This window comes from Aquila chrysaetos, chromosome 3 (assembly GCF_900496995.4).
Source record: "Aquila chrysaetos chrysaetos chromosome 3, bAquChr1.4, whole genome shotgun sequence".
Lineage (NCBI taxonomy): Eukaryota > Metazoa > Chordata > Aves > Accipitriformes > Accipitridae > Aquila > Aquila chrysaetos.
The window spans coordinates 72488264-72503393 of NC_044006.1; the positions used below are offsets into that span (position 1 = coordinate 72488264).

The 15130-nt window shown below is 42.3% G+C and overlaps 2 protein-coding genes across 7 annotated transcripts in view; both read left to right on the plus strand.

Moving 5' to 3' along the window:
- Window positions 1-3956, plus strand: part of ACVR2B (activin A receptor type 2B) — a 97803-nt gene extending 93847 nt beyond the window's left edge. For both annotated transcript variants that reach the window (XM_030009951.2, XM_030009950.1), the window contains exons 10-11: window positions 2367-2497; window positions 3667-3956. In XM_030009951.2, the coding sequence (XP_029865811.1) occupies window positions 2367-2497; window positions 3667-3861 (326 nt within the window). In that variant the 3' untranslated portion in view covers window positions 3862-3956. The remainder of the gene's footprint in view (window positions 1-2366; window positions 2498-3666) is intronic.
- Window positions 3957-14361: 10405 nt separating this feature from the next.
- The window catches only part of EXOG (exo/endonuclease G), a 30480-nt gene continuing 29711 nt past the window's right edge, over window positions 14362-15130 (plus strand). For 4 of the 5 annotated variants that reach the window (XR_003922663.2, XR_003922664.2, XR_003922665.2 and 1 more), the window contains exon 1: window positions 14401-14561. Coding sequence is in view for 1 of the 5 variants with exons in the window: in XM_030008896.1 (XP_029864756.1) it covers window positions 14414-14561 (148 nt within the window). In the remaining 4 variants the exon portion in view is untranslated. Of the gene's footprint in view, window positions 14562-15130 lie in introns of all 5 variants that reach the window. The other variant, XM_030008896.1, reaches the window with a different exon arrangement.

The following is a 15130-nucleotide window of genomic DNA, read 5'->3' on the forward strand; positions in this document are numbered from 1 at the left end:
GAACTCAGAGGGAGAAGGAGTAGGCGATTCCTCCGTCGGTGGTGGACGTCCTTTAGTCCTGAGCCTGCTCTGTGCTGCTCTCCGTGGCACTCTGCATTCCTGCGGGTGACCAGGGCAGGCTTTGAGCTCCAGAGAAGAGCCGTGCTCAGCTCCGGCTTGGCTGTCACACCTCACTTCTGCAGGGCAGCATGGTAGCCTCAATGGAAAGCCCAAAGTGAAGCACCTTGGTGAAATAGCAGGAATACAGGGCTGAAAGGATCTTCTTGGGTCAGCAAGCCCATTTTCCTGCTATCATAAATTTTGAGGTTTGCTGATCAAGCCCTCTCTCAGCAGTGGGCTGAGTTTGTTGTTCCATCTACAGCTTTGGAGGATCTCACTTTCTCTTGAATGATCCAAAAGAATGAACTTTCATGGTATCTCCTTTCTCAGTTTTTTTATCCTAAAATGATGCTGCTATGTGGGGCATTTTTTCTGTCCAAATAGCACATCTGCCCTTTGGTGACACCCCTTGCCATTTGCAGGATCTTGCCCCTGGTCAGGGAAGCAATCATTTCATTGTAGTAGCTCCAAGGCTGCTTGCTCCAACTGCTTTCCTCTTGTGTAGATATGGGCGCTCTAGACTGGCTATCAAGTTAATAAATTAATAGTACCTCACCTGGACTTCAAACATTTTTGTTAGTATTGCAGTAGCACCAAGGAGCTTGATTATAATTAGGATGTCTGCATAAGTATGTGGTAAGAGAAGGTGTTTCCTTCAAAAAGTTCCTAGCTAACCAGATAAAATGCTGGAGGAGCAGGGAGGTAGGAGCACAGTGGGGTGAAACAGTGGTACCCAGATCACTCTGCAGGTCTTTGTTAGATGTAGGAATAACCTTTCTCTGTTGAGACCCCCCCAGATATCCACTTGGATTTTTGCCTGTCATGTTTGTGATCTCCTTCCAACTCTTCTCAGGCAGCAGCTGGCCAAAATACTCCAGGTGTCATACACAGCACCGTTAAATTGGAGGAAAGGCTTCCTTTGGGATGAGGGGTGTTAATGCTGAACCTCATTTGCACTTTTAGCTCAGAAGTGATGTTGTCTAAATTGCATCACCTTATTTAACAGATCTGCTCCATCTTTGTGGTCAGAATCATGTCTGCTGGCTTCAGTGACCAGTGACCCTAGTCCTGATGTGTGGAGCTGAAAGGCAGTGAATGTAACTTCAGAAACAGAGCTTTGACTCAATTCCAGTTGTGGGATAGCTGGTGAGCATGATTTGGCTTGGAGACCACCAGTGCAGCTCTTCATAGCCTTGATTCCTCTTGGAGGAAGAGGAAGGGAAGGTCATGAGTGTTATTTTGCCATCCGTTCTAGCGAGTGTTTCAGTTTGGTTTAGTGACTGACATTGTGTCAACAAGAATAATGATAAGCTCTTTCAGTGATTTTTTTTTTTTTTTTTTTTTTTTTTTTTTTTTTTTGAGTACCTAAGCATCATGTTCTTGGTGTCACAGTTCATGACCAGCTAAAGTGGTCAGCTCTTTTATTTTAGTCTGGAAAGGCCCTCTTGAAATATCTCCACTCTTGAAAGAGATCACTCTTTGCTACTGAGAAACCTTAAGTGATGCTGCGGAGCACCCTGGGAAAGCCCATCAGTTAAGCCGGGCTGCCATTTGTGAGAGTGTCTATGCTTTGCCAAAGGCCAAATGATGTTTCAATAAGCAAAAGTTATTGCTACGTCCAGCGTCTGCACTGATTCTTAACAGTTGTCTCATTCCCGTGGCCCGGGGCAGTTCACAGCCATAACTGGTATAACTAAAGCATTCAGAAATCATTTTGCACTTAGGAGCTGGTACTTGGGACAAGTGCATCTGGCTCCAGCATGTCAGGGCTGACTCAAACCTATGAACAAGCCAGATCACAAAGCAAGAAATTATAAGTGTTGTATGCTTGACCTTGCTAGTCAGTGCCTAAAATGAAATTATGCTCATGCCGAAACCTTTGTCTAGGTTATTGTGTGTTGAATTGCTATGTTAGAATGTGAGGAGGATGGGCTGACTTGCTCTTTCTGTTAAAATAAATCATGGACTACTCGGCAAGCCTCCTCAAGGAGAGCGGTGGGATCGGGAGGCCCGACTGAGGGTTCGGATTCGTAACTCGACGAGGTGGAAAATGCATGGCCAGACAAGCAGCGGGGACAGCAGAGTCCATTGTGCAGGAGGAATGTAAATCACATTTGTCTGCAGTGACATGTGAACTTCAGGGTTTGCTGCGGTGGGTTGAGGTTGCTCTGGAGCCGCAGCTCACTCATGCATGGGGAGGATGCGGAGGTTTCTCCTCTCTGCGGAGGAGATTTCTGTACTAACACGGTTCTCCATGTGCACCTTAGGTCCAGTGGATGAATACATGCTGCCTTTCGAAGAAGAAATAGGTCAGCACCCATCCCTTGAGGACCTGCAAGAAGTGGTGGTTCACAAGAAGATGCGCCCTGTGTTCAAGGATCACTGGCTGAAACACCCCGTACGTCCCTCCTGGTTAATGGTGGAAAATGTTTTCCTGTGTGATGGGACTGAGGGATGTGGTTGTGCATCACTCGTTAGCTTCAGAGGGAAGCTGACCAGTCCACCCCGGTGCACGGATCTGCTCCCTAGTACTAGGGACAGTCAGCGCTGGGGAGTGAGGGATTGCTCAACACCTTCATGCTCCGCTTTCCATTTGTCCCTTGTATTTAGAGAGTAAACCAGCTGATTAAAGTCAGCCAGTGCTGAACATGGAGCGTGTGGTGGTTTAGTAGGACTCCTTTATATAGTGAAAGAATGGAAAATAAAGTCCCTTTCATTAAGAAAAAGAAAACGATCCATACCATTGGAGACGCGTTCCTCACAAGCTAGATAGCATGCAAGACTTGAACAGTTTTTTGAGGAAAAATTAATTAGACGTGAAGGCAAGCAGACAATGAAGGAAAATGCAGCATGGGTTTCCCAGAGGTAGATCATTTCAGGCGTGTGTTTTTAATAAGAGAGGTGATTTTTTTCAGACTGGGAAACTGAGCAGATGATGAAATCTCACAGGGCTTCAGTAAGAAACTAAATGCCTCTATTCTGACCAAACTGCCACGGTTTTGGCTGGACTCGGGTGTACTAACTCATTGCCTAGAAGTCAAGGAGAGCTGCGGGTTGTAGATAAAGATGAGTGTTCCAGTTCAAATGAGGGTTCAAATAAGAGTTGCACTCTTCCAGCAGTGTTGAATTTAGTTATTTTGGGGATATCTACAGAAGTGATTGCAAACAAAGCAAGGGTTTCGTAGTAACTGATAGGGTGCTGCCAGCTCTCAGGGTTTTATCATGGGAATTGTAACACTTGATGTCTTGTCTTTTCAAGCTTTAACTGCTGAATCTCAGGATGTATTTTGATATTAAAAAAAGTACTTCTGGGGCTATGAAAAAAAAGCTGGATGTGACCAAGCCCTACAGCTTTAGAAAGCAAAAGCTTAAAAAAAACCCCAAAACGCATATTTAAAGTATTTTTTAAATCTAATCTCATGATAATTTGCATACCGTGGAGAAAACTTTCTTAGTTTTTCTTGACAGCATTAAGCTGTGTTAAGTGGACCTCCTCGTCCACTGCAAAGACGGTCCCCGGAGCAGACGTTGTTGCTGAAGGTGCTTTCTCCCCCTTGTTGTCCGCAGGGCTTGGCGCAGCTCTGCGTGACCATCGAAGAGTGCTGGGACCACGATGCGGAGGCTCGGCTCTCGGCGGGCTGTGTCGAGGAGCGCATTGCGCAGATCCGCAAATCCGTAAACGGCACTACCTCGGACTGCCTCGTCTCCATCGTGACGTCTGTCACCAACGTGGACTTGCCGCCCAAAGAGTCTAGTATCTAAGTCCTGGTTCACTTTTGTCTTTCCAGACTCAGTGGATTTAAAAAAAAAAAAAGTTTAAGAAAAAAACCCACACAAAAAAAAACAAAACACAAAAATCCAACAAACACATGAATGCAGCTGCTATTTTATCTTGACTTTTTATTATTATTGTTATTATTATTATTATTATTTTTTTGGATTGGATCAATTTTACCAGCACATTGCTCTACTGTATTAAAAAAATGGACATTTCAGCAAGCATTCAGGTGCCGACTAATGAATGCAGAAAAGGTGCAGGTACCTCAGAACCTCAACAAACTCACTTCAGTTGTTTTTGTTTTATTCAGTTTTCTGGGTTTCTCTTTATCGGTCTGTCTTCTGAGCGGAGCATCTGTGACGTAAAGGAAAACCACCTACCATCTTAGAAAACGCAATGCTGCAAACTGTGGAGGAAACTTAAGACTGTTATATAAAGAATACACCTTCCTCAAAAGGATTTTTCTTTCCCATTTTGTTTTGGTTTTGGGTTCAGTTCCTTTTTTTTTTTTTTTTTTTTTTCAGAAGTGAGCTTCAAAAAAAAACAGCAGATGTGTCTTTTACGGATCTAACGGGTGTCATTGTAACATGGAAAAAAAGTAACTGGGCGGAGAATGTTAATTCTTGATGGTAGAATTGAAGGGGGGAGCGTAGAATAGGGGTGGGGAGAGTGACGTTGGACTTGGCAGCATTTGGGGAAACATCATTTGCTATGGAGCTACTTCTCAGGTAACCATTAGAGGAGGGGAAGGACATTTCTGGGCAGAGTATTAACAGCTGCAGTGTTCGGAGAAAGCCGAGTTAAAGAGCCAATGGTTGTAAGCAAGGCACTAGTTCTTTCTTCCTCCACTGTCTTGGGCTTGGGTGGTAAAAGAACAAAGCAGAACTATAATTACCTTTTTATTTTTCAACTCCAGATAGTAATGGGAAGGACGCTTTTAAGCAATGTAATTGGAAGAGGTGGGAAAGCGTGTTCTCAGAAGCACTTTGGTAAAATATTGGTAGATGGGAAAATTTTTGCATCTCGCTGTAAGTGCAAGTCAGTTCAGGAAATTCGGCTTTGGGGTTGATTATCTGTCAGCCCAAGCTACTGGTGCAGATGGTGAAAAGAGGAGAAGTGTGAAAACTGGCTCTATAATTTATTTTTTTTCCTTATTAATTTGGGGCTGGGGGGGTGGAAATACCTGAACCGGTGGCAAATGGCTCCTGTAGCATCTGAGAAGCCTACGAACTGCCCAGTTGCAGGTTGCAGAGGCAGCTGAGCAGCAGCAGTGATTATCGCAGCATCTCTCCAACTGGTTTCTTTGACGCTGCTTTCTCCTTACTCTGTGACGAAACTCTTTTGTCTTAAAGTGGTGCATATTCTAAAATACCGTTACTCTTATTATGCCATAAACTCGCTCTAGTCAGTGAATGTTCCTAATGCTGCTGATTCAACATTGAAATATTTTTTTAATTTGCAAAACATGCAATGTTTAAAAAAAAAAGTAAAAAAAAAAAAACCACAAAACACACACACACACACACGTTACGTGGCTTCCGAGGTTTAAACTGAAAAAAATTAAAAACTTCATGACCACAGACCACCTCAAACCAGAAATACCTCAGAATTTTCTACTTGTATGAGTTTTATTATATATTTTGTTAGTTGTGTTGTCTTGTAGTAAGTATATTTTAATGTAAGTTGGCTTTTATGACAAGGGAGTTTTAAAAAAAGAAAAAAAAGAAAAAAAGTTCCAAAATCTTTTAGGAAGTGCTACCATTTTTTTTTTTTTGTTTTATAAAGCACCATTGTAAATAACTGTATACAGTTGTAGAATAACTGCCTATATAAGGTACCTGGGCATTATTCACTCTTATTTGTGAAGGCTGTTTCCATTCTGTGTTATTTTTTGGTCTGTTTTAGTGAAAGGACAGTACATCTTTTTTTTTCTTTTTTTTTTTTTTTATTATTATTTTTATTTTTTTTACTTTGACTATAACATGAATTCTGTGTCTTGCTAGACTGACAAAGTTATGTCCATTGGATGGCCAGAACTTCTAAATTTTTCTTTGTGTTAAGCCAAAATGCAGTCCTAAACTAATCACCCTGTAATGAAAATGTAAAAAGTCTGTATTATATAAACGAATTGGACTTCTTGCCACTGCCAAATTATCAGCGTGCACCCTTGCACAGATATAATTTATTAAGCAAACAAAATCGCTAATTGGAGAAAATATAAAGAAAATTGAAATATATTTCCTGAAAAATATAGCTTTAAAACCTAGAGGTCACAAATGAGGACACGGTCCTTTATCTTGAAGAGACATTAAGATAATTGCCTTAATTTGTCTATCTGAATAAAGTCTTAACCTATTCTTTCAAGTTACTGAATGTATATTGCATATTAGTATGTACACACATGTAACTGTATTTCCGTGTGTAGGTTTGGAAGTTTCTGTTTCTTGATGTGCTTCTGTTGAGAACACCTTGACAAAACCAGACAGAACGATACCATTTTGACCCAGCCGATGTCCCTGGTGGTGGTTGGCATCTTTGGGCCCGATGCTGCAACATACCTATGCTTAGCATTAAGCGTGTATGTAGCTCTTCTGGTGTCATGACATTAGGCACTCACTTAATGTTAAGCATGGTCATAAAGGTTTGCAGGATCAGTATTTTTCATGTTTAATACATTTCTGCACTGAGATTTATATTAAAATGTGACTATGTTTTAGAAGTGAAGTGATGTAGGGGTTGGGGTGGAGCGTAGAGCAGTTAAGATTGAGTGAATACTTGTTTCGAGGTGGGCTTGCTCCCATTTCCCTGGGAATGGGAGCCAGTTCATATTGCTGCAGAAAGAAAAAAGCTGTACTGTCTTTTAACTGTTAATATCTGTTTGCTGTTCTGGATTTTTTCCTTCAGCATTATGTATTATGGCTAAAACAGGCTTATTACAGCAGTTGCTTTTTATCCTGATTTCTTTAAGAAGCTTTAAAGTATTTATTGAAAGTGCCATATGATTTTAATAGCCTATTAGACAGTCTCTGAAGTCTTCTCTTTTGAGAAAGCATAAACAAAAATTCTCACGTGTAGCTTATCTTACTGCGGGGAACTGCACGACCGTACAAACTTTGACCAAATGTTGATTGTAAAGTACTACATCTTCCCTGGTGTAATGGTTCCTTATAGATCATCTTGTCAACAGGATTCAGAAACTGATTTTAAAAAGAATTTCCAAATTGCCTGTGTACTCAGTTACAAATTTAAATGTTTGTAGGTATGTGTATCTTGCTATCGCAGCAGAGAAGGAAATCCTGAACTTTTGTTTATTTACAAATGTGTACCAGTTTAGCTAAAGCTGTTCTTTTAAACTGGTATTTATTTATTTTATTAATGAAGACAAGCTCTGATGAACTTATTGGTCTTTCAGCACTTGAGCTGTCAAGCAAGTAGTTTCCTCAACACTAATCTAGCATTTGAACTCTCATTGACAACATGATTTTGGTTCTGTTCAGTACTGCAGAGGCTTTTTCTAAGTCAACAATCGGGCACGTCCATAGGTGTAGCTGTAATAAGCATTTGGGGCTCTTTTCCTCTTAACACTCCCTTGAATATGATGGGTACAACACCTCTTACGTTACTTCCCAAGCACTACATTTCACTTGCCATTCAGACTTAGAAGAAGTAGCTCTTCAAATACTTTGCTGCAGAATTTTGTTGTTGACCTTCCTCTCTTGCATGGCAGTTCTTAGGTGAATATTAACCTTGAATGTCCTGGGTAAATATTCTCCTTGACTTCAGGAGCCAGGATTCCCCTCTCTCCGGTGTAACTCCCTTTATGAATTTATTGCACAGGCTGGGCTGGTTTCCTAGGTAGAGGAAGTTTGGGTTCACATTTTGAAACTGGAAATGCCACAGAAACTAAAATTGCTTTTTTTGAGATGAGAGCGCTGTGACTTGCTAATGAAATTGCATTAGTACAGCAAGGCTGGAAATTGTATGTGGCTCATGTTGACGTACAGGTGCATGTTATAAGAGATGGCTATAAACCGGTCTAACCATCAGTTAAATAGCAGCAGGCTTATAGATTATGATCAGGGATTTTAGCTAGTCCTGATCATAAAGTTTTCTCTATTGAAGACAAAAGAAAACCACTTTTTATTCTGCCTCGTTCTTCAGCTGAAATTCTCTTACAGAACATACTATGCTAGATAAGGTTACACCTATGGAAATGCTGAGATCTTTGTGTATGTTTGTTTCGAAGAGAAGGTCCATGAGTGCCCCCCAGTAACTCCACTGCATTTTTCTTGGGTCTCCTGACTCACTGCTGTTCCCACTTGTTGTTGGTTTCGGTAGAAGCAGCAGAAGCCGTGGGTCCACTCAGTGCAACGTTGCTGGGGGGTATTTCCAGGTTGGCTGGGTCAGGCCTTGCCATTAGGAATCCTGATCCCCCTTAATATCACAGCACAGAAACTGGGGAACAAAAGTTTTATTCCTCGTGTGCTACTTTCTAGGCAGACTGTCAGAACTTGCCCTGTTCTGCAGGGGAGAGATCTGGTTTTGCTCAGTTTGGGAGAAACTCTTATTGCAGAGGAAGGTGCTGGTTGATAATGTTGTGACAGTGCTGTTGTTGCAGTCCTCTTCAAGCCACACTCCGCTTGAGAAGTTGCTAAGCAGGAAGTGTCCCGCAAACTATTATCACTTTTACATACAGAATATTGTTTGGTAACATTGTAAATAAAATAGACTATATAATAGAGGAAAATAAGGACATTTTGACTTTTTTACTTTTGGAAAAATATATATATATATATTTTAGTTACATATACAAACAAAAATTCTACATTGTGTGAGAATTCTTTTATACCACAAATTATTTTTGTAATGTCTAATATGTTTCTGCAGGGAAAAGGGAGAAAGGTCTGTGTACGCACAGCAAATAAATAAATAAATATATATATATAATGTTTAAATTAAGTGTGCACTACATCAAAGTCTAGAGGATAGAACAAGTTTAGCCTGAAACCAGTTTGAGGAGCAAGTTTGGATGTACTTGGACATGCTTTGAGGATGGCACTGAGTATATGTTTAGGTTATCTTGCATGTCGCATCCCTTCTGCTAAAGATGCTTACTGCTTTTCTGTGACCATCTTCAGTTTAAACAGGAAGAGTTTTTTCATGTGTTCATGCGAGTATCCATGTGTGAGCAGTGTGTCTTTTGGCATATGCCGTGATACTGCAGTGAGTTGTGAAGTCAGGGTGTTAAGAATTTACCGAGACCAAATAGCCAGGCTGATCTCGCTCGCCGCCGTATCCGTTTATAGCAGCTGCGTCTGCTGCATTGACAATATGATCTGTAAGGAGCTGTTGCCAGTAGAGTCCTGATAAAACCAATTCCTAGAAGTTCCTTCTCTCTCAAGTGACACAACTAATCAGGCTTCACCAGAACACGCAGATATGTGCTCTGTGTTCCCAACGTCAGATTTTATGGTCTGGGTCGGAGGCACTAAAGAAAAGGAGCACTGTCGCGTCCAAAGTCCTACTTAGAAAAAGAGCATTCCAAATTTGCATAACCAATCCAAGGTATTATAAAAGTATTAAAGAAAAATGACTTAAAATGTATTCTTTTCACTTAAGCTAACTTTTCCCACTGGACCTAAAATCCACTCTGGTCTTTTTGGTTCCCTTAACCTCAACAGCATGGTGTCAGTGGGGTAAGAATTACTGAAAAAAAGCTTTAAACCAAACAATACATTGCGCTACCTTGAAGCTGGTTTGACAGTGTGCCTTTTGAAATTAGCGCTTAAACGACTTCGAGCAGGCTCCTGTAATTGCCGAGTCCTACATCTGTGTTCTTGGTGAAGTCCTGGCCCTGTGGAAGCCAGGGGGAGACTTGCCATCAAATTCTGTGGGACCACGAGTGTGTGTGTGTTCCTGGAGCACTTTCTAAACATACCTGGTCCCTTACTTACATGGGACTTCTTTTTTAAAACTCTAGTTTTAGGGTGACGCTCGGTTCCCTGACTGAAGTACTAACCTATCGAGTAAGCAGTAATCCTTTTTGTCAGGACGCTTCCACAGAAAGAGATCATACTTGTGTTATGTCCATCCAGCTGTTCTGAAATGTAATGCTGTTCTGTTGTGCCTTTATTTTTCCATGTAAAAGCAACTGCTGTAAGCTTTTTTTTTTTTCTTTTACTAGTTTTTTCTGTCTGAAAAAACACTTTTCATTGCCCAGCTGTTATTTCTGGATGCAGTCTGTGATCCAGGTATTTCAAGAACCAATTACCTCAAACCTCATGTTAAACAGTGTTGCTATCTGGATTCTCCTTGATACTACAATATTGTAACATACACAAACAGGAACCTTGCTATATATGGGTGTTTATATATATGTATCATATACATATATATACGTATATATATGATATATATATGTAAATGGAAAGTGATCCCCAAGGACTGAAGGAAAAAAGCAAAACTTTTTTGTTTTCCAACATTGAAACCAAAAGGGCTTCTCTGAAGCTCTATAATGGCATTGTGCTGGATACATATCAAGAAAGTGTTTTCTGAAAAGTGCTTCCTTTGTTAACCTTTTATTTCAGTATTTTAATGGGGCAGATGATGTGATTAAAACACTATTTCTGCATTTTTTGGCCCATTTTGAAGGAGAGGCCTCTTAATCTTTCCAGTTGTTAAAAAACAATAACAACAAAAACCTCAGTGTACAACATTCCGGTAAGGTTTAGTATTGCAAAACTAAAGCATGTTCTGGGAAGACTTCATAGCTTCTGTTTTTGTGAAAAGGAAGGCATTGGCCATACTTTATTCAACTTTTCCACTGTTTTGAGGAACTGGAGTTTAACCAGTACCCATCCTAGTCAATTAAAATCCTAATTCAGTAGTCACTGGCATCTCTGCATTGCCATCCCTGTTAAAACACCCCCCCAAAAAAAACCCCAAACCAGCCCAAACCAAAAATCCAACCATGACAGAGGAGTAGGAGGAGGAGGCTGGAGCATTTCATAGCTCCTGAAGGTGGACTTAGCACCACAGCAACTTTGTGGATAGCAAAAAACATGTTGGCAAGACCTAGAACCTGTCTGGCCCTTTCCTTTTTCCAACTACCTTCTTGCAAGAACCTCCTCATAAAAGCAGACCTTCAACCACAGCGACTTCTCCTTAATGGTACTTTCCTGAAGAGAATTCTGTTCCGGATATATTTTCTGGGGAAAAACAAAAAGTTAGACCATTCTTTTCATTAACATTTTACTGTACACATTCCCCTCCCAAATGTCTGTTTTTAAAAAATGTATCCATGTAGCTGACGTAACATTACGGTCTGTATTTTACTTGGACAAAATAGTAGCCTTCCATCCCAATAGTAATGAATTTACTATTACTAGTAACTCATTTAATTAATTAATTACTAGTAAGTAATTGTTAGTAATTAATTTACTATTACTAAAGGAAGAAAAGGAGATGTTTCTCTTCCCCTGTTTTTTCCTTGACTGTCAAATGTTTCTATGGCTATTGATGGTTTATGATTATCTTTGGTAAATCATTTACAAAAGTACTAGAATCTCCCAGAAGGAGGCATTTTGCAATGCTGCTGGCCTTCCAATGGAGTAACTGTGATGCAAAAGTCATTCTGTTGGTGGATGAGAATTGAAGGAGGTGGTTACTGCAAACTAAGTAACATTCTTGACCTCAATTCTATGCCATAAGTCCGCACAATGCCATTGTCAATCTGCTCAAACTATCTGCTTATGAATTCTGCATGATCCTCATGATAGAGTTGAAAGCCTGATCTTTCACCTGTTAATATTTTCACATTTGTCCTTAAGTTTGACAAATTTTATACTGTAAAGTTGACTTAAGTACAGTTTGATGTCAATTCTTGTGGAAAGAGCTTTCTGCATGTAACATTAGACACATACAGTTAAACAACACAGCATAGTACAAAACTCACAAGAAAATGTTTTGGCACCAGCAGAAAGAAATCTCACCCTAACCATTTGTCATTTTAAACCATCTTATTGTAAGTTTTACCAGCTACTTCTAAATTTGTGCTTTATTTAAAGAAATAAAATAAAAATCCTAAGACTTGTCTAGCGTAGTGAAATATGTGTATATCAGTTTTAGGATAAATAGCTAAGTCTTATTACGCTGTGTTACTTAACTTGTATATATAGAGTATACATAAGAGTTTGCAGTAACCTGTTTCTCCAGGATTTCCAGTTTGAATGGATTTAAACTCAAACTATGAAATTACGTAAATGATTTAGAAGATTGCAGAACAAACTGAGTGTAAATTACAGGAAGCTCTATCAGATGGTGAAATAATTTTTAAAGAGTCTTTTGGTCCTTGGCTCAAATTCAATAAGTACTGTTTGTATACCAAGATATGTGAAATGTAAATGTTGTAGGTTATATTTCACTCTTGTAGCTATAAAAATGTAGAACAGAGATAGCTTGTACTACTGAGTTAACAAAAGTTATACTAAAGTATCCTGTTAAAGAAAAAAGTATACAGAGAGTTAAGCTCGTTGCTGTAACCCCTTTTGGATTGAAGTGTGCTGATTTTTTATATATATATATTTTATATATATATATTCTGCAAAAGTATATATATATAAAATGTATACATAAAATGGCCTAATGCAGACATCCATTGTATTGCAGTTATGAAGACATTTTGGAAAGAACATTGTATCATAGTTCATGAATTTGCAGTGGATCTTTGTTCCTTTTTACTGTGGTATTTTAGAAATGAGTCTCAAGTTTGAAATTAGATCTGCCAAGTTGGAGTTTTGCTGCTTCAGCTTTGCACTGGGTGTCCGAATAAACCAGTATGAATGTAGTATTTGCCCTGTGTGAAGCAGCTACACCCCAACAGATAGGAGGAAAAAAACTAGAAAGAACTATTTCAAGTTTATCTTTTTGTATATGAAAATAAACAGTAAATTACAAATAATTGCTTCTCTTGTTGGTGCGACGTTAAAAATCACTGTTATTTTATTGTCTTTGGCATCTAGCTGGAGTATTTCCTTTTTTATAGAAGAATGTTTGGTGTTTTCATGGCATCTCTGCTATCCAGAATCCCTAACAAAATCCCTGCAGAGGCATAGCTGAGGCCTCTGCTACCCATCATTTGCTAACTCCTCCAAAGGGAAGAGGGAATTAGCTCGAATTGCTGTGTCCTTTTAAGTGTGTTGCCTCTTGCAGCACTGTGGTAACGCTGCTTATCATTCCCAGCAAAGAACTGCTCACATAGAGCATTACGTGCATGTTAAGCTGTATCAATAAAGTCCAGCAACTAGCTGCAACTGCCAGCGACTGGGGGTTTGAATTAAATCCCAGGACCGTGCAGTGAAGTGTCTGCCCTTCCTTTCCACCAGCTCTAGCAGAGGAGCAGAGAAGAGAGCAAGGGACAGTGATCACCTAAATGGTTCCAACCTGATTTACAAAAACTTGCCTGCTACTGCCTTAACAGTTGCTGGAAGTGAAAGTTACTCTGTATTGTACAGCTGCTGTAAGAACCATGATCAGTATGAACAAGCATCCCCCTGTTCATGACGTGCCCACAGCAACTGCACAGCCAGGTCCTTGACAAGGGCGGCTGGATATTTCCTCGGTCGAGGGAGGCTGTGAGCAAACACACAGCGTGCACAAGTGCTGCGGGGCTCCCGGTCGGGGAAGTGGCTGTGAGGTACCTGCCGTCAGGGTGAGCGTTGGACCTGGGACTGAGATGCAGCTTCCATACGCCATGGGTTTGTTTGTTTGGGTTTTTTTTCCCAGTTTCAGCTGAGCACCAAACAAGATTCAGTGAGGCAAGGGGGACTGGACCTGCAAAAATACTAACAAAAAAAAAAAAAAAAAAAAAAAAAAGCCTGAGCTTGCTGTACTCATAACAACACAATGAGCTCTGTAATCCCCACAACGTGAGAGGCAAGAAGATGCCCTCAGCCACAAACTGAAGCGGTGGCCAGACCTCTCTCCGGGCAAGCTGCCCGCAGTAAAGTGATGGCGTGGCAACACAGCCTTCATGTTTTGGCGTTTTCCTTTGCTAAACTGGTCCTTTTTTTCAGCAAAAAAGCCTCTCGCTTGGTGCTGGGCTGGAAACGCTACAGTGGACCCACATGAGGCCACTATGAACATTAACAGGCACCTGTGGGGGAAAAATAGTTAATAATCCAGCTGGTGTTTTTCCTGATAGAAAGCCTGAGGTCAAATCACCAAGAGGTGACTAAACCCAACCCCGCACCATCTTTCGGGGCTGGAGCCCTGGGCCGTTGCCCCTGAGCCTTGCTGGCTGGGGACTAGTTTAGCCACCCCTCTCCGGGCGGTCCCTGTAGTCCCCGAGAGGGCGAGCCCCGCGCCTTCGTTCTCCCTTTTCCTCAGCTTTCGGGCAAATCCCGCTTCGCTCCTTCCTCGCGTGTCGCCGCCGCGCTGAGGCGATGCCGCCATGGCGGCCAGGCGCCTGCACCGCCGCGGGCGGGCCGGCAGGGGGCGCCGCCGCCGCCGCCGCCGTTCCCGCCTCCGCCCGCCGCCATGGCGGCCTTCCCCCGCCGCCGCCGCTTTCTGGGCGGCTTCGTCTGCGGGGCCGCGGCGGGCACGGCCGTGTCGTGCTGGGCTGCGTGGCGGCTCCTCCGCAGCCAAAGCCAGCCGGAGCCGGTCCCCGGGCGAGCCTTGCCAGAGGGTAAGAGCCGCGGGCAGAGTGGGAGTCTCGGGCGCGGCGGCCCCGTGGCTCCGCGGGGCGGGAGCGGCGGCGCCTCAGCGCGGCCACGGTCCCCACAGCCCGCTCCCCACAGCCCCTAAACCCGCTCCATCCCCTCGGAGCGGCCTTCTCCCCGCTGCCTCCGTCCTGGGGTGCCCAAAGTGGGTCGGGAGGGCGGGGAGTTCCCCGAGTACCTGCGCCGGGCTGGGAGGGGGGGGGTAAGGCGTTTATTTGGGGATGCTGGGCTGTAACTTGCATTAAAAACACAGCTTCCCCTTGCTGCACCTGCTCACGCCAAAACGTTGGTGACACGCGAGGTAAGTGGTTTCGTGCGGCTGCCACGATGGCTGCAAATGTCCCGTGTTGCAGTGGGGAGCGGAGAACAGCTGTCCTGTGTGTTCTGGTAACGTCCCCATAATAACATATGTTTACTTTTAAACACACAGTTCAGGTCAGGCCGTAACTAAATTTCAGGTATTGCTTCCCGAGCGCTGCCCTGGGGAGGCAAGGCCAGCACGGGTGGTGGCTGCTCACTTGGGAAGGCTCTGGCC